The 21,165-nt window shown below is 38.1% G+C and overlaps 2 protein-coding genes across 2 annotated transcripts in view; one reads left to right on the top strand and one right to left on the bottom strand.

Annotated features, from left to right (window-relative positions):
- LOC106874762 (gamma-tubulin complex component 6) overlaps positions 1-119 on the top strand; it is a 29,693-nt gene extending 29,574 nt beyond the window's left edge. Inside the window, exon 35 of the mRNA XM_052975194.2 lies at positions 58-119. Coding sequence (XP_052831154.2) covers positions 58-64 — 7 coding nt within the window. The 3' untranslated portion in view covers positions 65-119. The remainder of the gene's footprint in view (positions 1-57) is intronic.
- LOC106874763 (serine--tRNA ligase, cytoplasmic) lies at positions 118-21,091 on the bottom strand. Its single transcript, XM_014922611.3, has 11 exons — positions 20,912-21,091; positions 16,906-16,976; positions 8,180-8,263; positions 7,019-7,177; positions 6,073-6,213; positions 5,190-5,345; positions 4,195-4,416; positions 2,883-3,012; positions 2,160-2,317; positions 838-967; positions 118-332 (listed from the first exon to the last, which is right to left on the bottom strand). The coding sequence occupies exons 1-11, from the start codon at positions 21,045-21,047 to the stop codon at positions 232-234; spliced, it is 1,488 nt and encodes a 495-aa protein (XP_014778097.1). The 5' UTR covers positions 21,048-21,091; the 3' UTR covers positions 118-231.
- Between the last annotated feature and the right edge of the window lie 74 nt (positions 21,092-21,165).

A 21,165-nucleotide genomic window follows, 5' to 3' on the forward strand; every position in this document is an offset into this window, starting at 1 on the left:
TTTAAAGCCATATTTGAAATTTTATAATGATGCAATTATTTTTTCTATCTTTTGCAGCCATTAAATAGTAGTGTATAAAGCTTATTTTAATTTTTTACAATAAAGTTAAGAAATGTCAACGTTTATGTTTGTTTATTGAATCCAACAAATTATACATGGAGTGGTCCTTTTTAAAATATTGGCTACAACAGATAGAAATGAAGCGGCAAAGCAGGGATGAACGGGAATAAATCAGCTTTTTATATTCATTTTTTTCATGTTCTTTGACAGATTTTTCTTTTCTATTTCTTCAATAGGAGCAGGTTTCACAAAAGGAATTTTCTCTTTGTAAGCTAGAAAAAAAAAGTAAAAAAAAGGTAAAAACAAAAGACATTAACACTTGACAGACAATTACATGTTTTCTCTTTTTTATTAGGGACAACAATTAATGTATTTTCAAAGACTATTTGTGGGGAAAAAAGCAAACTACTTGACAAGGTACAAATTTACCCCTCTCTCTTTCTCTAGTGCTCCTTATAACTATTTCCAATTTCATGTTTATAGCAGCTCTAAACATAATGACTAATAGTTTGGTTCAATGATCTTAAGAAAAGCCTTTGAAATATTTGTTCTGCTAGTATCACACAGACAATATCTTGTCATGCTCGTTATTGTAAATATAGTGAACCTGTGATTGGTCCATTGGAAATCTATCACTGATGATGCTATTGTTCAGAGTTATTCAAAATAAAATACATAAAAGGTATACCCCATCTTCTTAAGATGGAAGATATACTAAAAGCAAGTTAGTTAATCAGGGATGGTTTCGTACAAAACAACATTAACATTACTACTGACCTTTTGGCAGAAATGCTTGTAATACTTCAGGAACAAGTACACCATCTTCTGTTTGGAAGTTCTCCAATATTGCGCAAATAGTACGAGTTGTTGCACACATCGTAGCGTTAAGCATATGTACATATTCAACCTGGTAAATGGAAAATAATGCAAGGTTTGGTCAAGAAAATGATGGTATTTCTACTCTGGTTTGCACATTTTTCAACAAAAACATTAAGTTCTCCTAGAAAGTGAAATATGTCTAGGAAGAACATTTTACTAAAAAGAACAATTTTAAATAATACTCTGTTACAAAATATATAGTGAAATGAATCTGAATTGAAGAGAAGATTTTATAACTATGTTGCCTGTAGAATGATTAAAAACAGACGACATGTATGTATATATGAATCAATACATTGAAATGTTTAACACCAATTTTGTTCGTACTAATCAATGTAGCTCTTCAGAGATGCAGACTCTCCAAACAAGGAATCCTTCACCATTAACCCTTTTGATACGAATCTGTCCCAAATTGTCCCAGGCTTTATGATACAAACGTTTTCCTTCAGAACGATCTTAGTTAAAAAACCTTCTTTTAAAATTTCACGTTAACTTTGGTGTTTAAAGCAGAAGTTATTTTGAAACAAAGGCAGTATATTTCAACAGAAATATGGTAACAGAAAAGGTTAAATACATTTTAGTGATTTCATTATCTTTGTTACATGTGCAAGACTTTAGCACTTTTTTTTTTCTTAACCCTCTTCAAGAGAACTAAATCAAAGTGTAATAATATCCTACAAACCTAGACTGCAGTATAAAGCCGATATGAAACATGACTAGATGGCTGGTAGGTAGCCAGTTGTTAACTACCCCTTCACTCAATATCTCTTAGAGAATCTGTTTGTTCTGAATCGAAGTATCCAAAATCAGAATGGCTTGTCTGAAGTGAATACGAACAAGTACTTGGACCAAGGTAGTCGTTAAACAATTGTGAAATAAAGTGTCTTGCTCAAGAACACAACACGCAGCCCGATTTGGGAATCGACCTCACGAACTTGACACTCTAACCACTGAATCATGCACCTTCACATAATTTCTGTCAACTCACTCCATAAACAGTAGATTCATGGCAAACAGCAATTAATGGGTTTTTAGATCTTCAAAGTCTATCACATCATATTTACTGAATATAAATTACCAATTTTTTAATTCTTTTTTTTTTTAATTGTTTCATAACTATTTCTGTATGATTTTTTTCAATTTTAACCTTTATGTTCTGGAGTCATAAAGTGACAAGTGACTAAAGGTCATCCAAATTTAGACGTGTATGTTCAACTTACCTCTTGGTTCATCTTCTTTGTTTGACCATAGCGCACTTTGAGACGTCGTGCCTGGTAGTCTGTACAGTTTGAGCAGGAGACCAATTCACGGAATGCCCCAGATCCTGGAAACCATGCTTCTAAGTCAAGTTTTTTAGCAGCAGCATTATTAAGGGCACCTGAAAGAAATTAATAGTTTAAAGAGATGAGTAAATAAGGAAAGATTGAAATTCAAAATTGAAGGAAAGAGATAACTTCATGGCAAGAAGTTGTAATGAAAGAGAAGTTGCATTCATTTGCATCTTTTACTATGACCAAAACCATTCTATGATGATTGTTTTGGTATACTAAGCATGAGGATAAACTAAAATTGGAACTGTAAAAGTTCATTTCTTGATTACATATCCTCGTTAACTTCAGTTTTAATCCAAAGCAATTTTTTCACATCAAGACTACATATGCTTACATAGAAACAATAAATTACTTCATAAGCAGAATGGCCGCGAGCTGGCAGAATCGTTAGAACACCGGGCAAAATGCTCCCACCGAGGTCGACTTTTCCTTTCATCCTTTCAGGATTGATAAATTAAGTACCAGTTGCGTACTGGGGTCAATGTAATTGACTAGTCCACCTACCACAAATTTCAGGCATTGTGCCTATAATAGAAAGGATTACTTCATATGCAGAGTGATCCACAAAATATAATTAACTGGAGTACAAATTTTGAAAGGAAACTGAATTACCAGAAACTATATTGACAATCCGATAAGGAATTCCAAGAGACTTGGTGAAGTTTTCAGCATTGGCAATCATTTCATCAAACATTTCCCAAGATTTGTTGTCATGAGGAGAAGTCAGAACAAACTGTTCCACCTGAAATAACAAAACAAACAATATAGTAAGGTATTAAAAAGACTTGTTTTTTTTTTTTGTCATTAGAGGAAACAGATGAACAAGAGTTGGAGAACCCTGCAGCTGTTGTGGCCCTTAAGAGTGGTTTTCTAGAAAAAAAAGTCTCGATTTTGCTTTAACCCTTTAGTATTCAGATTATTTTGTCGAATGTAATGTTTATTTATATCGTTTCAAAACTAATCAGGCTTTATCTTGTAGTTTAGAGATTTCAGTAATGTGATTGTTTAGTTTTAGAATAACATTGTAGGGTTGAGGTGAGAGGCCAGATCTGGCCAGTGTTTCAACATAAAACAGGTTAAATATTTTGGCCTGATATGACTGGTTTGAATGCTAAAGGGTTAAATACACTATAATTGCTTACTTAAAAAAAGTTTATTATACATTAAATAAATATACACCAGTCATTAAAAGTCGGTTTCGATAGTTATTTCTGACTTCAATATTTATAATTATATTACCCAAATATTAAATTTTTTTTTTACTTAATATACCTTATTAGATTATACTTTATTAAATGCAATCTTCAAGTAATAAAAAGGTTTCACAGTCCTGTTGTAAACCCTTTTTACTCTGCTTCACTATGGTTACAGATAATTAATTAAAGATAATTGTACATATGGAGGAATACATAAATAGACAGCTTGATGACAGTCTAAGTTAACAGGTACATGTTTACTATAAGGTAATTATCATCAACATTTAACATGTTTTCCATGCTGGCAATGGGTTAGACAGCTTGACAGGAACTGGCAAGGCCAGGGGTTCCACACCAAGTTCCATAGTCTGTTCTGGCTTGGTTTCTATAGCTGGATGCCCTTCCTAACACCAACCACTTTATAGAAGGTACTGGGTGCTTTTTTATGTAGCACCAGCAACCACATCAATGCTTTTTACATGGCACCTTAGTTTTAGGATCTCAATTCTGTTGTGGTGGGCAGGTTTTCTCAGATTAATCAACAAATATAATCACTACTCAGTTTTAGCTAAAGTAAAATAAAACAAGTACAGATTCTTTCTTGAAAACATGCCGGAGTAATATTTCTGTTATCTTTTACAGGTCTGTATTAGGGCTTCAGCCTCAGTTCAGTAAGCAAACACTAACCAATTAGACAGTGCTCCCACTATAATTATCAAAATGTTTACCTTTTCAAACTGGTGGACTCGGAAGATTCCACGAGTGTCACGGCCATGAGAACCAACTTCTTGGCGGAAACACGTTGAGTAACCAGCATAGCGGAGGGGTAAAGATTCTGTAGGAAGCCACTCGTCTCGGTGGAAGGCAGCAATTGGTTGTTCAGAAGTAGCAATCAGATATTTCTCATCTACTGTAGCATCATCACTCTTTTCACTGTCTTTACCTATTACCTGAGCAAACAAAGTAGAAATGAAATTAATTTAGACAATTCCTTCAAAGATGTCTTCGAATTATTGAATTGCTTTGGTCAGTTCAGAATGGAAAGACTGTGAAATCAAAATGTTAAACAGAGAGATATAAACACAACTTTAAAGACTAGATATTGTCAAAAATATTTAAATAGTTTTCTGAATGCAGGACAATAACTCTGCTTATGTTTGGCTCTGTATTCTAAAACAATTCCACACATAGCTCTAATCCTCATCTGGGCTCCACACATAGCTCAAACACTAACATGAGTATACATAGCTGGACAAAGGAAATTGGTTATTTTCAAACTAGAGACCTGGCGTGAATGCTTACAACAGAATTAACACCATTAAAGGCATGGCACAACAAATCAAGTCACCCAATTAGTAGCAAAGAGGGGAATGAAGTTTCTTTTATATTTCTGAAGAAAGGGAAAGAGCAATAATAACAGAAACAGTCTAAAAATTTCTACATTAATTTACTTTGTGTAGCTGAGGTGTAGTAGAGTGTTAGAAAATAAGCCATATACATTAAAAGATTTTGATATGCAAAAAATATAATCATTATTGCAATATATATTATTAAAGCAAAAGTAAATAATAACAGGCGGTGCTCCAGCATGGCCACAGTCAAATGACTGAAACAAGTAAAAGAGTATCTATGCATTTTTTAATGGCTACAATGTCTCTACCATGATACAGATATGTTTTAATCCCTATATAGAATCTTGAAAATCAAATATCTCAAGAATTACCTTGTATAATTCTTCATCAAACTGAGACAGCTGGGCAACTTCCCGCATCACATCTTTACGCATAAAAAACGGAGTGTAGAGTGGTACAAAACCTTGGTCATGAAGCAGATTCAGGGCATGGTTTATCAACGCTTGTTCCAAAAACACAAGTGGTCCCTAAAGGAGATATAAAATCAAACAACATAAAAATAATTCAATGATGCAATTAGTTTTTGAACGTTGAAATAATACATGTAGCTTGGAAGTCAGAAAAGAGTGAAAACACATGGTGGGTTAGCATGTAAGATTGTTGGTATTCAAACATGGAGCATGTATGAAATGATTTTTTGCTTGTTTCAGTCATTTGACTGGCCATACTGGGATATCACCTTAAAGAATTTTTAGTCAAATGTATCAATTCCAGTGCTTATTTTTTTAAAGCCTGGTACTTATTCTATCAGTGTCTTTAACTGAACTGCTAAGTGACAGGGACATAAACACACAGCACCAGTTGTTAAGTGGTGGTGAGGGGACAGAGACACACACACACACACATAGATATATATATGATAGGCTTCTTTCAGTTTCTGTCTGCCAGATCCACTGACAAGGTTTTGAATAACCTGAAGCTATAGTAGAAGACACTCGCCTAAGGTGCCATGCAGTGGGACTGAACGCCGAACCATGTGGTTGGAAAGCAAGCTTCTTACCACATAGCCACACCTATTCCTATATGTCTGTGTTGGAGTGAAATTAGAATGGCCAGTGTTTGTGGAAGGGCTTTGATGAGGTGTAACTGTTCAGTGAGAAATGTAGATTAACATTATAACCAGAAATTGTCAAGAAAAACAACAGTTGCATTATTTAAAAATCTAATAGAAGCAATAATAACATTTGTACTTACTTTCAAGTAGTAGCCTCGTCCTCCAGCTGTGACAGTCCCCCTTTCATTATCAACTCCATCCACCATCACAACAAGATCTACATGCGAGTACTTTTTCTTTGTAGTTGTATCCCCAACCAAACGCTCAATACCATTTTCATCCTGGATAACAAAATTAAGTAAAAACAAAAAAAATATAATTACAAAAACCACAGGGATACTAAAATAAATCTCAAATTAATTAGTAATTAAGGGAATACCTAACTTTTATTTCTTCAAAGAGCCTTTTTTTTAAAAAAAGGTTTTAGGAAATTATGGCCCTTAATAAAAGTTTTAAGAAGCAATTTTTTCTATTCAGTCAAAAAGTTGAATAAGGAAGTACTGGTAACTCTTTTGGGCCTTCATAGATTGGTGGGGATAGGGATAACCAAAACGGATTGATGTGGGTGACAGTAAATATTATATTGTGCTTCAAAATAAGGCATATAAATTTTCTGAGAGTGTCTAGCTGAAAAAAGGTTGTCATCATTTTGTCATAAGCATTTCAGGGATTCTTATCCTAATTCGAAAATATTCAGGTTTTCAGAAGCCAATAGAATCCATACAAACAAGGCTATGTTCAGATCTGATGACCTTGTGCAGAGGAATTATTAAAAAGACAAGGCATAGGTGGAGTTTTAAAAGGAATAGTTTAGAAGTTGTTAGCTGTATTTGTGGATTTTTAAAAAATATATCATCATCATAATATAAGGAGATCAAACTTGGGTGACAAGAAGGATAAGGATCAGGAATAATGTGAAGAAGAACAAGAGATATTTGCTCCAGACATTCGAGAGATATGAACCAACACTTTTTCCACAGGTGCTTATCAATATCAAGACATTGTGCATACATGTAACTCATAATGATATGGAAAAATGCTCAGCAATGGTTCAGAATGGTTGTTATGGTGATAATTATAACATACCTCATCATTGCTGATGACACATGATTCATGAAGTAAGTTACCAATCTCTTTCAGTGCTTCATTACGTTGGTTCTCCTGCACCAACATGTCAGCTGTGTTCTGTTTCATCATTTCATCCAGTTTGGTTGCAATTTTCTTTACTTGCTTAACATTAAGTTCCTGAAATCATATAAACATTGCACATACATATATATATACATCTTATATTCGTAAGTACTTTATAATAGCATCAGCATCATCATACATCGTCCTTTGATATTGCTGCACCTCTTATGTGTCCATAGCTTACACTGGGTACATCTTATGGAGTTTCTACCTATGCCTTTTCTACAGATCAAGCAGGACCATCTACCTGAGGGGGTTTGTGCTTTGTCTACCTTCCTACTTATTAGGACTTTGGTTTTATCTAGGTTGACTCTAAGGCCCTTAAACACACACACATACATACATATAGAAACAATGCACTCATTATATGAGAGGTGTTAATATATAGAAATATATACACACATACATATGAAAAACAGAACATAGGCCACCACCATAAGTACAACATATACAGAATTTACAATAGCATCAGTTGTTATTACACGATTTGCAGTAATGCATCACATCAATATATTAAAAAATTATTTTGTCACAACAGCATACACGGTAGTTATTTTAATGTGCAACATCAGTAAATACAGCAGTTACATCAATAGTCATGCCAGAATCCATTGTATGTAATACCTGTGGACACAGCTGTAGCTTATCTGTGCTACTGTTATACAATAGATGTAGCAGCTGCAACAAATGAAACACTAATAGGTACAACAGTACTAATACTAGCAGAAACAGAAAGAGACACATGACAATAGAGTTGCTATGTGGTCAGTTGATCATTTTAGAAATAGCAGCCAAATCTTCCTCAAATCAGATTGTAACATTTTGAAAGGAAACAAGATTAGACAATGCAGTCATAAATATACAAAAAGATGAGGTGGTCACCACTGGAATACATTTGACCATGGGCTTGCTTTATCAGGGTCAACTAAGGGTTAAAGAAAAGCAACAGTTGCTATGAAAGTATTAGACAGTTAGGACCACTTTACAATCAGTAGTTTACTGAAAATTGTGTTGCATCTTAAAACATTTTGTAGTAGAAAGATTCTGTTGACTCACTCGTAACTTATCTTGATTAAGTTCTTCAATTTCATTGAGCACATTCTCAGGAATGGAGTCATCATCACCAACAGGCTCCTTTTTCTGTAAAGAATACAGCCATTAACAGCAGCATATCATATTGGGGGGGAAAAAAGAGACAGAGACATTTAGATGGGTATTACTTTATAGATATCTAAATTATCTAGCTGACGTACTACGACGAAATACCCAAGATGCAGATAAGATAGAGATTTTTATTTATTTACGGCCTCAAACATCTCAATACCTTGCGCTTTCTTGTTTCTCTCCATGAAATTCAATTGAATTCAGTTGTTGTCTTAAATTCATGCTTATTCATTTTCTAAGCTTCCTAAATTCATGCTACGTTATATTCTAATCACCCAGAATTCATTGCTCTTTTAAAAAAAAATTACGATTTATGCATTGTTGTCTCTCAAATATTTAAAATCTACAATTAAGAGCCCTCTCTACTCGCTGGCGGTACCTACCCACCACCACTACCCATTTTCCTTTATTCAAAAATTCTTATCGCTCCTTAAAATTATGGCTTTTAAGTGTTGATTTCTCAGCCCAAGAATTACAGCGTGATGTGCTGCTTGACTGGTCCCCCCTCTCCCTCTCTCTCTCTCTCTTTATATATATATATGATGATGATGATGATGATCTTTTCTCCCGCCATGCCTCTGTCTACCCCTCCATCCTCTCTCTCCCCCTTCGTAGTTTTTCCTTTAAGGTCTTCAGGTTCTGGCTATATATAAATGAGAAACCCATTCTAAATTATCTAGCTGACGTACTACGACGAAATACCCAAGATGCAGATAAGATAGAGATTTTTATTTATTTACGGCCTCAAACATCTCAATACCTTGCGCTTTCTTGTTTCTCTCCATGAAATTCAATTGAATTCAGTTGTTGTCTTAAATTCATGCTTATTCATTTTCTAAGCTTCCTAAATTCATGCTACGTTATATTCTAATCACCCAGAATTCATTGCTCTTTTAAAAAAAAATTACGATTTATGCATTGTTGTCTCTCAAATATTTAAAATCTACAATTAAGAGCCCTCTCTACTCGCTGGCGGTACCTACCCACCACCACTACCCATTTTCCTTTATTCAAAAATTCTTATCGCTCCTTAAAATTATGGCTTTTAAGTGTTGATTTCTCAGCCCAAGAATTACAGCGTGATGTGCTGCTTGACTGGTCCCCCCTCTCCCTCTCTCTCTCTCTCTTTATATATATATATGATGATGATGATGATGATCTTTTCTCCCGCCATGCCTCTGTCTACCCCTCCATCCTCTCTCTCCCCCTTCGTAGTTTTTCCTTTAAGGTCTTCAGGTTCTGGCTATATATAAATGAGAAACCCATTCTAAATTATCTAGCTGACGTACTACGACGAAATACCCAAGATGCAGATAAGATAGAGATTTTTATTTATTTACGGCCTCAAACATCTCAATACCTTGCGCTTTCTTGTTTCTCTCCATGAAATTCAATTGAATTCAGTTGTTGTCTTAAATTCATGCTTATTCATTTTCTAAGCTTCCTAAATTCATGCTACGTTATATTCTAATCACCCAGAATTCATTGCTCTTTTAAAAAAAAATTACGATTTATGCATTGTTGTCTCTCAAATATTTAAAATCTACAATTAAGAGCCCTCTCTACTCGCTGGCGGTACCTACCCACCACCACTACCCATTTTCCTTTATTCAAAAATTCTTATCGCTCCTTAAAATTATGGCTTTTAAGTGTTGATTTCTCAGCCCAAGAATTACAGCGTGATGTGCTGCTTGACTGGTCCCCCCTCTCCCTCTCTCTCTCTCTCTCTCTCTTTATATATATATATGATGATGATGATGATGATCTTTTCTCCCGCCATGCCTCTGTCTACCCCTCCATCCTCTCTCTCCCCCTTCGTAGTTTTTCCTTTAAGGTCTTCAGGTTCTGGCTATATATAAATGAGAAACCCATTCTAAATTATCTAGCTGACGTACTACGACGAAATACCCAAGATGCAGATAAGATAGAGATTTTTATTTATTTACGGCCTCAAACATCTCAATACCTTGCGCTTTCTTGTTTCTCTCCATGAAATTCAATTGAATTCAGTTGTTGTCTTAAATTCATGCTTATTCATTTTCTAAGCTTCCTAAATTCATGCTACGTTATATTCTAATCACCCAGAATTCATTGCTCTTTTAAAAAAAAATTACGATTTATGCATTGTTGTCTCTCAAATATTTAAAATCTACAATTAAGAGCCCTCTCTACTCGCTGGCGGTACCTACCCACCACCACTACCCATTTTCCTTTATTCAAAAATTCTTATCGCTCCTTAAAATTATGGCTTTTAAGTGTTGATTTCTCAGCCCAAGAATTACAGCGTGATGTGCTGCTTGACTGGTCCCCCCTCTCCCTCTCTCTCTCTCTCTCTCTCTTTATATATATATATGATGATGATGATGATGATCTTTTCTCCCGCCATGCCTCTGTCTACCCCTCCATCCTCTCTCTCCCCCTTCGTAGTTTTTCCTTTAAGGTCTTCAGGTTCTGGCTATATATAAATGAGAAACCCATTCTAAATTATCTAGCTGACGTACTACGACGAAATACCCAAGATGCAGATAAGATAGAGATTTTTATTTATTTACGGCCTCAAACATCTCAATACCTTGCGCTTTCTTGTTTCTCTCCATGAAATTCAATTGAATTCAGTTGTTGTCTTAAATTCATGCTTATTCATTTTCTAAGCTTCCTAAATTCATGCTACGTTATATTCTAATCACCCAGAATTCATTGCTCTTTTAAAAAAAAATTACGATTTATGCATTGTTGTCTCTCAAATATTTAAAATCTACAATTAAGAGCCCTCTCTACTCGCTGGCGGTACCTACCCACCACCACTACCCATTTTCCTTTATTCAAAAATTCTTATCGCTCCTTAAAATTATGGCTTTTAAGTGTTGATTTCTCAGCCCAAGAATTACAGCGTGATGTGCTGCTTGACTGGTCCCCCCTCTCCCTCTCTCTCTCTCTCTCTCTCTTTATATATATATATGATGATGATGATGATGATCTTTTCTCCCGCCATGCCTCTGTCTACCCCTCCATCCTCTCTCTCCCCCTTCGTAGTTTTTCCTTTAAGGTCTTCAGGTTCTGGCTATATATAAATGAGAAACCCATTCTAAATTATCTAGCTGACGTACTACGACGAAATACCCAAGATGCAGATAAGATAGAGATTTTTATTTATTTACGGCCTCAAACATCTCAATACCTTGCGCTTTCTTGTTTCTCTCCATGAAATTCAATTGAATTCAGTTGTTGTCTTAAATTCATGCTTATTCATTTTCTAAGCTTCCTAAATTCATGCTACGTTATATTCTAATCACCCAGAATTCATTGCTCTTTTAAAAAAAAATTACGATTTATGCATTGTTGTCTCTCAAATATTTAAAATCTACAATTAAGAGCCCTCTCTACTCGCTGGCGGTAACCCGCCCTCCCGTCCCCTCCACCGGAAGTTCATTCGTCTGTCATTCCTCTGTCATCCCACCCCCTCCACCGGAAGTTTCATTCCTCTGTCATCCCACCCCCTCCACCGGAAGTTCATTCCTCTGCCATCCCACCCCCTCCACCGGAAGTTCATTCCTCTGTCATCCCACCCCCTCCACCGGAAGTTCATTCCTCTGCCACCCCCCCTCCACCGGAAGTTCATTCCTCTGTCATCCCACCCCTCCACCGGAAGTTCATTCCTCTGTCACCCCACCCCCTCCACCGGAAGTTCATTCCTCTGTCATCGCACCCCCTCCACCGGAAGTTCATTCCTCTGCCATCCCACCCCCTCCACCGGAAGTTCATTTCTCTGTCATCCCGCCCCCTCCACCGGAAGTTCATTCCTCTGTCATCCCACCCCCTCCACCGGAAGTTCATTCCTCTGTCATCCCACCCCCTCCACCGGAAGTTCATTCCTCTGTCATCCCACCCCTCCACCGGAAGTTCATTCCTCTGTCATCCCACCCCCTCCACCGGAAGTTCATTCCTCTGTCATCCCACCCCCTCCACCGGAAGTTCATTCCTCTGTCATCCCGCCCCCTCCACCGGAAGTTCATCCCTTTGTCATCCTGTCAACCTCGGCTGTCTCCCGGAACCCATCTAGTGGCCTTGGCCATCCTCTCCCCTACCTTTGGGTAGCGCATTAAGGTTGAGAAATGTTTGCAGGTTGTAGGTAATGTTTTGCTTATGAATTCTTCCAATTGCAAGTTTTCTTTTCAGGTACACGACACTGCTTTTCCTCTTCCCAGGCTACAGGCCCACACCCCCAACACCCATACTGTTAGGATTGGCACTCTCAACGTCGGCACGCTGAAAGGTAGATCTGGTGAAATTGTTGAGATGCTTGAACGGAGATGCGTAGATATGTGCTGCATCCAGGAAGTAAGATGGAGAGGAGGTTCTGCAAGGTTCCTCACAGGCAAAGAACACAGGTACAAGATTTTCTGGGCAGGGAACACTGACGGGGTCGGGGGCGTAGGAATACTTCTAGCGGAGAAATGGGTGGATAAGGTAATCGAGGTCGTTAGAGTAAGTGACAGAGTACTTAAGATCAGACTAGTGCTTCATCATAGATTAGCTACTGTCATCTCAGCCTATGCACCTCAACCTGGGCTACCAGATGGTCTGAAAGACCAATTCTATGACACCCTCTTGCAAACTACCTCGTCGACGAGTGACAGGGACCTTCTCTTTGTGGCTGGAGACTTCAACGGTCATGTCGGACGTCGTGCTGGGGGCTTCCATGGCATACATGGAGGCTATGGCTTCGGTTCCCGCAACGAGGAGGGAACCAGACTGCTGGAGTTCTGTGATGCAACCAATCTTATAGTCTGCAATACCAACTTCAGGAAACCTGCCAGTCACCTAGTCACCTACCGCTCCGGCAGACACTCTAGCCAAATCGACTACATCCTCGCCAGAAATAGGGAAAGAGGGCGGCTTATAAATGCCAAAACCTACCCTGGCGAAGAATGTACCCCACAACATAGATTAGTAGTTAGCGACTTTGGGATCAAGGCAAAATGGGTGCCCAGAATTAGACAGGCTTGGAGAAGAAGGGTGTGGAAGCTTAAAGACCCTGCAAACGGACAGAGACTTAGAGACAAGTTACTTGAAGCATTTAACGAAATAGAAGGGGATATAGCATCATACAACGTGGAAGACAATTGGAGATTTCTGCGGGACAACCTGTTGAAAGCCACCGACCAGATTTGTGGGTGGTGTAAGGTCCCCTCCCAACCCAGAGTAACGTGGTGGTGGAACAAGGAGGTAGACAGGGCTATTAGACAAAAGAAACAAGCTTGGAAGGACTGGAAGAACGGTGGTAGCAGGGAATTGTACCAATGTGCCAGAAGGGAGGCTAGGCGACAGGTTTATTTAGCCAGAGGGGAAGCAGATAAGGAAAGATTTGCCAATGTTCTGCGCCGTGAGGACCAAAGACTCGAGGTATTTCGGGTTGCAAGACAGTGTAGGAGAGAGAATAGTGATGTTGTAGGAGAGAAATGTGTTCGCATGGATGATGGTACGCTTGCATTAAATGAGGATGCAAAGAAAGAGGTCTGGAGATGCCACTACGATAGATTGCTTAATAAAGAGAATGAATGGGAGAAAGAGAGCCTGCCTTATGTCGACCCAATAGAGGGACCAGCTATCCGAGTTGATAGTACCAGGGTAGATAAAGCAATTAAGAGTATGAAGACCGGGAAAGCCCCCGGCCCATCAGGAATCACTGCAGAGATGCTCAAAATATCTGGCAGTGTTGGCTATAGCCTAGTCACCCGTATTACGAACCAGGTGATACACGAAGGAGTCATACCCTATGACTGGTGTAGCAGCATCATAGTCAACTGCTACAAAGGTAAAGGGGACGCTTTAGATACAAATAATTACAGAGGCATCAAGCTGTTAGATCAGGTTATGAAAGTTACAGAGAGGGTCATAGCCCAACTAATTAGGGAGCGAATCAATTTAGATGAGATGCAGTTTGGGTTCGTGCCAGGTAAAAGCACTACTGATGCCTTATTTCTAGTGAGACAGTTGCAAGAGAAATACCTAGCCAAGGATAAACCTCTGTACCTGGCTTTCGTTGACATGGAGAAAGCCTTTGACAGGGTCCCCCGATCCCTTATCTGGTGGTCAATGAGGAAACTTGGGATAGAAGAATGGCTAGTGAGAGCTGTGCGAGCCATGTACAGAGATGCGGCCAGTAAGGTGAGGGTTGGAAATGAGTACAGCAATGAATTCCGGGTAGAGGTAGGGGTCCACCAAGGTTCCGTCCTCAGCCCCCTATTATTTACCATAGTCCTCCAGGCAATCACAGAGGAGTTCAAGACAGGTTGCCCCTGGGAGCTCCTCTATGCTGATGACCTTGCCCTAATTGCGGAGTCACTATCAGAACTAGAGGAGAAGTTTCAGGTGTGGAAGCAAGGTCTAGAATTGAAGGGCCTTAGAGTCAACCTAGCTAAAACCAAAATCCTAATAAGTAGGAAGGTAGATAAAACACAAACCCCTTCAGGTAGATGGCCCTGCTCAGTATGTAGAAAAGGAGTAGGTAGTAACTCTATAAGATGTACCCGGTGCAAGCTATGGACACATAAGAGGTGCAGCAACATCAAAGGCAGGTTAACTAGCAAGTTAGTTTTTGTTTGTGGCAGATGTTCAGGTGCAATAAAGACTGCAAACAAACAGGAAACAACTTCTATCTCATTCCAGGGTGAAAAACTAGAGGTAGTCGATAGCTTCCGCTATCTGGGCGACCAAGTTAGTAGTGGGGGTGGGTGCGCTGAAAGTGTAGCTGCTAGAATAAGAATAGCCTGGGCAAAGTTTAGAGAGCTCTTACCCCTGCTGGCGACAAAGGGACTCTCACTCAGAGTAAAAGGCAGACTGTATGACGCATGCGTACGAACAACCATGCTACATGGCAGTGAAACATGGGCTGTAACTGCTGAGGACATACGTAAGCTCGCAAGGAATGAAGCCAGTATGCTCCGTTGGATGTGTAATGTCAATGTGAATACCCGTCAGAGTGTAAGTATCTTGAGAGAAAAGCTGAACATTAGAAGCATCAGTTGTGGCGTGCAAGAGAGACGATTGCGCTGGTATGGACATGTGGTGAGAATGGAGGAGGATAGCTGCGTGAAAAAGTGCCACACCCTAACAGTTGAGGGAACCCGTGGAAGAGGTAGGCCCAGGAAGACCTGGGCTGAGGTGGTGAGGCAAGACCTTCGTACATTGGGCCTCACCGAGGCGATGACTACGGACCGAGACCTTTGGAAATGGGCTGTGCGTGAGAAGACCCGGCAAGCCAAGTAAGATCGTTGCCAGTGCCCCTGGACTGGTTCTTGTGCGGGTGGCACATGAGATGCACCATTTTGAGCGTGGCCGTTGCCAGTACCGCCTGACTGGCTCCTGTAGGATTTTCGAGCGAGATCGTTGCCAGTGCCCCTGGACTGGCTTGTGCGGGTGGCACATAAAAGACACCATTTCGAGCGTGGCCGTTTTCGTGCGGGTGACACGTAAAAGCACCCACTACACTCTCTGAGTGGTTGGCGTTAGGAAGGGCATCCAGCTGTAGAAACTCTGCCAAATCAGACTGGAGCCTGGTGTTGCCATCCGGTTTCACCAGTCCTCAGTCAAATCGTCCAACCCATGCTAGCATGGAAAGCGGACGTTAAACGATGATGATGATGATGATGATGATGATATATCTAAGTCACAATAAAGTGTATATTAACCTTGTTGCATTTAGGCTACTAACTAGCTATTGGACCTGGCCTTGCTTGTGTTTTCCCTGTTGAAGTTAAGCCCACCTCAGACTGTTGAAATTTTACACATGATTACAGTCCATGTCCATTAGTTGATGCCAGCTCTGGGATTAAGTTAAAACCTTTACCGTCTCCCCAACCACAGAATTTACCTAAATCTTAAATTTCTTTAAAATCGGATGAAAAATATAAAAGTTACAGCCAAAAATAAAATTCCTGTGGGTAGCACGCAAAAAGCCTATTGATTTTATAAAATCACTGCTCAGGCGCAATTATCGATTTTTTTGTCAATGCCATATACTGATGTCAACTCACTGCCATGAACCTTGCTCACTCATTGATTTTCATCAAAATTGGACAAAAAATGTAAAAGCTGCAGGAAAAATAACATCGTTATGGGAATTTCCATTCAAACGCCTGACTGAGCTCACAAAAATCAATGCCAACTGAGCATTATTGAGTTTTTGAAAGATTCCGGCCTTATTTGAACTTCAGGGCATGTGATCTACTTATGTGCCAAAAATCATTAAAATTGGTTGGATGGTGTGGGAGGAGTTAGAGTAACCCCAAACACACACACAGACATCATTACACATTTATGCATACAGATAGTGTTGGATATATCGCTGCATACATACAAAACTGGTGAAGCTGTGCGGCTTAGTGGTTAGAGTACTTGGCTCACGATCATAAGGTTGTGAGTTCAATCCCCAGCTACATGTTGTGTCCTTGAGTAAGACATTATTTCATGTGGTTCTAGTTCACTCATCTGGCAAAAATGAGTTGTCCCTATAATTCTGTTAGAACCACTGGTCTAACAGAATATAGAAGATATCCAACCCATTTCATCGAGCTTCAAAGGCAAGAAAAAATATTACAAAAAAGGAAAACACTAACCTTCATTTTTTCACCAACAACCTTGTTGCATTGATTTCTGAGTTTATTCAGGTGATCTGCTCTGAACCGTACTATCAATAGTAGAACACCGCATAAAATGAGATAATTGAAATATTTGAAGTTGTACAGTTGGTTGCAGAAAAGAAATTTACAGGTAAAAATCAATAAAGTATTGTGCGAAATGACATGCTAAGGTTAATTTCGCTTCTAATCTTAGCGGTTTGGTAAAATAAGCATCAGGCAAATATGGAGGAGATGTTACTGACAATAGTTTTGCCCTAAAAATTCATAAATTTGTGGCCAAGCGCTGACATTAAAAATCACTATTAGAATCTAAGGGTAGCAGAAATGGTAGAGAACCAGACGAAATATTATGGAGTATTTACTCTTGCATTTCTATGTCCTAAGTTCAAATCTTACCCCAGGATCAATAAAATAAGCACCAAGCATATACTGGAGTCTGTTTAATCAACAACAATGTTTTCCCCTACAGCTTGTGATCTTACAGTAATGAGATAAATCATCATTATCATCAAAAACAAACTGATCAATATGTAAAGTAGATGTAAATATTAAACATAAAATTTTCACAAGCAAAAACAAGGCTGATAGTCCATAAATAATTTTTTGAACAATTCATCACAGATATTTAACGTTAAGTATTTTCATGTGCTCAATTTATTTAGGCTGACTACTTTCTTACAAAACTGGTTTTGTGCCTAGTCGAATGAAAGATATGTTCAATAACTTGGAGATAAGCACTTAAAACACAATCAGAAAGCTTCCAAACAAATTGCATAACCTGCTACAATAGTGTCATGTCTTCTTTCAATTAATCCCTTTCTGTCTTAACTACAAAACCTATTTATTGATATACCTAAGACGTAAGCTGAGCATTTGTTTTTATTGTAGAAGGCTTGTAAATTACGCAGTCATAGCTAAAGAAAGCTTGCATTCTTTAGTTTGTAACCTCCTAATATTGAATAAGCATATCACACACTAATAATGTGCTTAAAAAGTAGTGAAAAATTATGCCACTTCTGATGCACTACATTGCAAAGTCACCTCCAAGCAGCTAATTGCTGCAGAGCTATCAGGCTGCATAAACAAATTTAACCTGAGCATTTTAACAAGGAAACTAGATATAAACTTGGCAAATGTTAACCGATCAATAATATAAATGTCCTATCTGTAGATGGTGCTTTTCAGGTCATCTTTCACTCTTGTTTCTTATCCAAATCCCCACCAAAACCTTTTGAGCCTTAAAACAAATATATATAACACTGTAAAACTGAACATGCTGAGTGCAATAAAAAGCTTAGCTGTCACTTGTGAGTATGACTAGATAGCCTGTACTATGCTTTTACTAACTGTTTATAATAATAAATAAGAGTTCTCAGCTCAGAATTGTATGTAACTGTCAAGAGCAAATAAATCTGGAATGATTTTGAGGTATTTGTTAATGTTTCTGTTAATGTACTGAGTGAAATAGTCTGAAAATATCAGATTTCCTTTCACAGTAAGTGAAAGGATTTCAGACTTCTGATTTGGAATGAATTTTCTTTCAGAGCTATCTTAAGGCCTGCATCCGTCAAGCAGTTTTTCTAGGCAGTCCAACAGGTCTAGCAGCTCAATGCCAATTTAAGTATGCTGTGGTTGTATATGCAGAGGCCTCCAGTGTATAATTTTGTCCATGGGCTCTACAACACTGTTAAGGTGACCCTGTCTGAGGTTTTGTGCTTTTTTGAGCAACTGGTGTTTAGTAGCAGATTCTGTAGTTTTTCTTTTCTCTTGTCATTGTAAGGAACAATGCAAACAGGGAGTCATATTGGGCCAAGTTTTCAAAGATTCCTCACACACATAAAATAGCATATCCTTCATTCTTTGTTATATTGAGAAAATCTCCAGCTTTCAATCCCTCTCAAGAATCTTTGCCTTCAAGGGAACATAATTCAGATGCTACTGATCTTTGCATATTTTCAAGAATTGCTGTCTTTTTTTCATATTGTGTAGAACAATACTGAAGTAGAATCATGCTTTCGGTACAATGTATTTACTGTGACTTTGTTTCTCAATATAAAGGTTCTAAGCATCCGACTAAATTTTCATCTGGTCTGAAGGATAGTAAGCCTTCAGTGAACCAACTATGAAGTCTTGTACAATAATTCCATTGGCATCTAGGCAGTCTTATACATATATCTTTTATCTGATACTTATAATGGGGCACCACCTTGAAGAAATTTTAATTGAAGGAATCGACCCCAGCACTAATTTTTTAAGGCTGGTACTTATTCTATCACTCTCTTTTGCCAAAGCCCTAGATTATGGGGACATAAACACAAGCACTAGTGGGGAACAAACATACACACATACATATATTTATCTAGTGGGGGAACAAAATTAATGACCAGGGCGATGGATACTGTTGTGTAGGAGTCCGTTTTCTGGAGAATTGAAGCAGCAAAATTACCTTATCTTGTGTTACTCATTTTGCCCCGGCCAATTTTGTCTTTTATATTGCTCAAAGAGAACGGTGATAAATTTCTTAAATAGTGATCAAATTAAGTTACAATGCTTTTAAGGAAGGCCATTTGCTTAGCTGATATATAGTTTTTCTAAGATAGTGAACATTTGTAAACGAATATATTTTGTCTCAGAGTCAAAAAATGCAGGAAAAACTCCTCGTTGTGCCCCACATACATGTGTGTGTGTACGACAAGATTGTTTCAGTTTCCGTCGACCAAATCCACTCACAAAGCTTTGGTCAGCCAGTGGTAATAGTAGAAGACACTTGCCCAAGATGCTACGCAGTGGGACTGAACCCGGAACCATGTGGTTAGGAGACAAGCTTCTTACCACACAGCCACGCCTGCACCTATATGTTAAAGAAATTATTATTTCTTAAGTCTTTTTTGATTTACAAATCTGTGAGAGTATGGATGCTATGAAGAACCTATTTCGAAAGAGTACTGGTTTGATGGTAGAGATGGACTATATGTAATCTGAACCTCCCCCCCCCCCCTACTTATTTATTAATTTTTTTTTTACGGAATCCCACGTTTTAGGCTATGGAGATTCCGATTCTGAAAAAAAAATTTTTGAAAAATTTCAATTCCTCCCCCAACAGCCAAATCTCACAAAACTAGTGTTAGGGTTACGGTTAGGGTTAGGTTTACCCTGTGGATCTATATAAAACCGGGGGGGGGGGGGGGGATCGAAATTTTGAAATTGAGATTTTTGAAAATTTTTTTTCAGAATCGGAATCTCCATAGCCTAAAACGTGGGATTCCGTAAAAAAAAAAAAAAAATTTTAAAGGGGGGGGGGGTATACCCAGATTACATATACTCCATCTCCACCGGTTTGATATTTTGAGTGAGAATCTTGTGCACTACTTGAAAATGTAAACACAAATAACAGGAGCTACTAAAGAATAAACGAATGAAAGAGAGAGAGAGAGAGAAAAAAAATCAACATCTGGAATTTGACACGGCAGCTGTTTGTCATATATTTACGTAGCCCTGTGTGGCTAATAAAGAAAGTTATAGTAATTTGAATGTATCTCGTTAGTCTAGGCTTGTGGTAGAGTTGAACCTTAGTTAACAGAACCCGAGGTTCTTTATTATCTATTTATATCAACCAAAGAAAACTACGAAAAGGATGAAATTTACCATATTATTATCAATCATGGAGTTATATATTAAAATACCATTAGAAAGATGATGTTAGAACTCCTTAAAATTCTTTTTATATTAAAATTTAATGCAAAGAGAGAAATGTATATGTGAATGAAAAAACATTTTTTCATAAAATAACGACCATACATTGAAAATAATATTTATTAAAATTAAGCTGACGTTAAATTTAATATAATGCATCTCTTAAATTCATTAGGTGTAGTATGAGAAATGAAAATATTCCGAGGATAACTTAGCAGGTACAAGAGAATGATGCAATACGGACGGCGAAATGAAATTAGCAAATGCTTTTTATCAATCAATTACTTACATTTTCTCCATTGTTTGTCGTTTTCCGACACTTCATCAACTAGGCTTACATCTTTAAATCGCTTTATTTGATTTTGACGAATTCTTTCAGGATCACCGCCTTTATCGGCACGGAATAGTTCCAAGTCTAAAACCATGGTTGTTACTACAGGTGCTTCTTTCCAAGCAGAATTGTAACAATGCTTGCAACGAGATGACAGAGAAGTGAAAGGGGGAGGCAAGCCGGCGGAGGGGAATAGTGAGAGTAGATACTAT

The sequence above is a fragment of the Octopus bimaculoides genome, chromosome 20 (genome assembly GCF_046866305.1).
Source record: "Octopus bimaculoides isolate indiv1 chromosome 20, ASM4686630v1, whole genome shotgun sequence".
Classification (NCBI taxonomy): domain Eukaryota; kingdom Metazoa; phylum Mollusca; class Cephalopoda; order Octopoda; family Octopodidae; genus Octopus; species Octopus bimaculoides.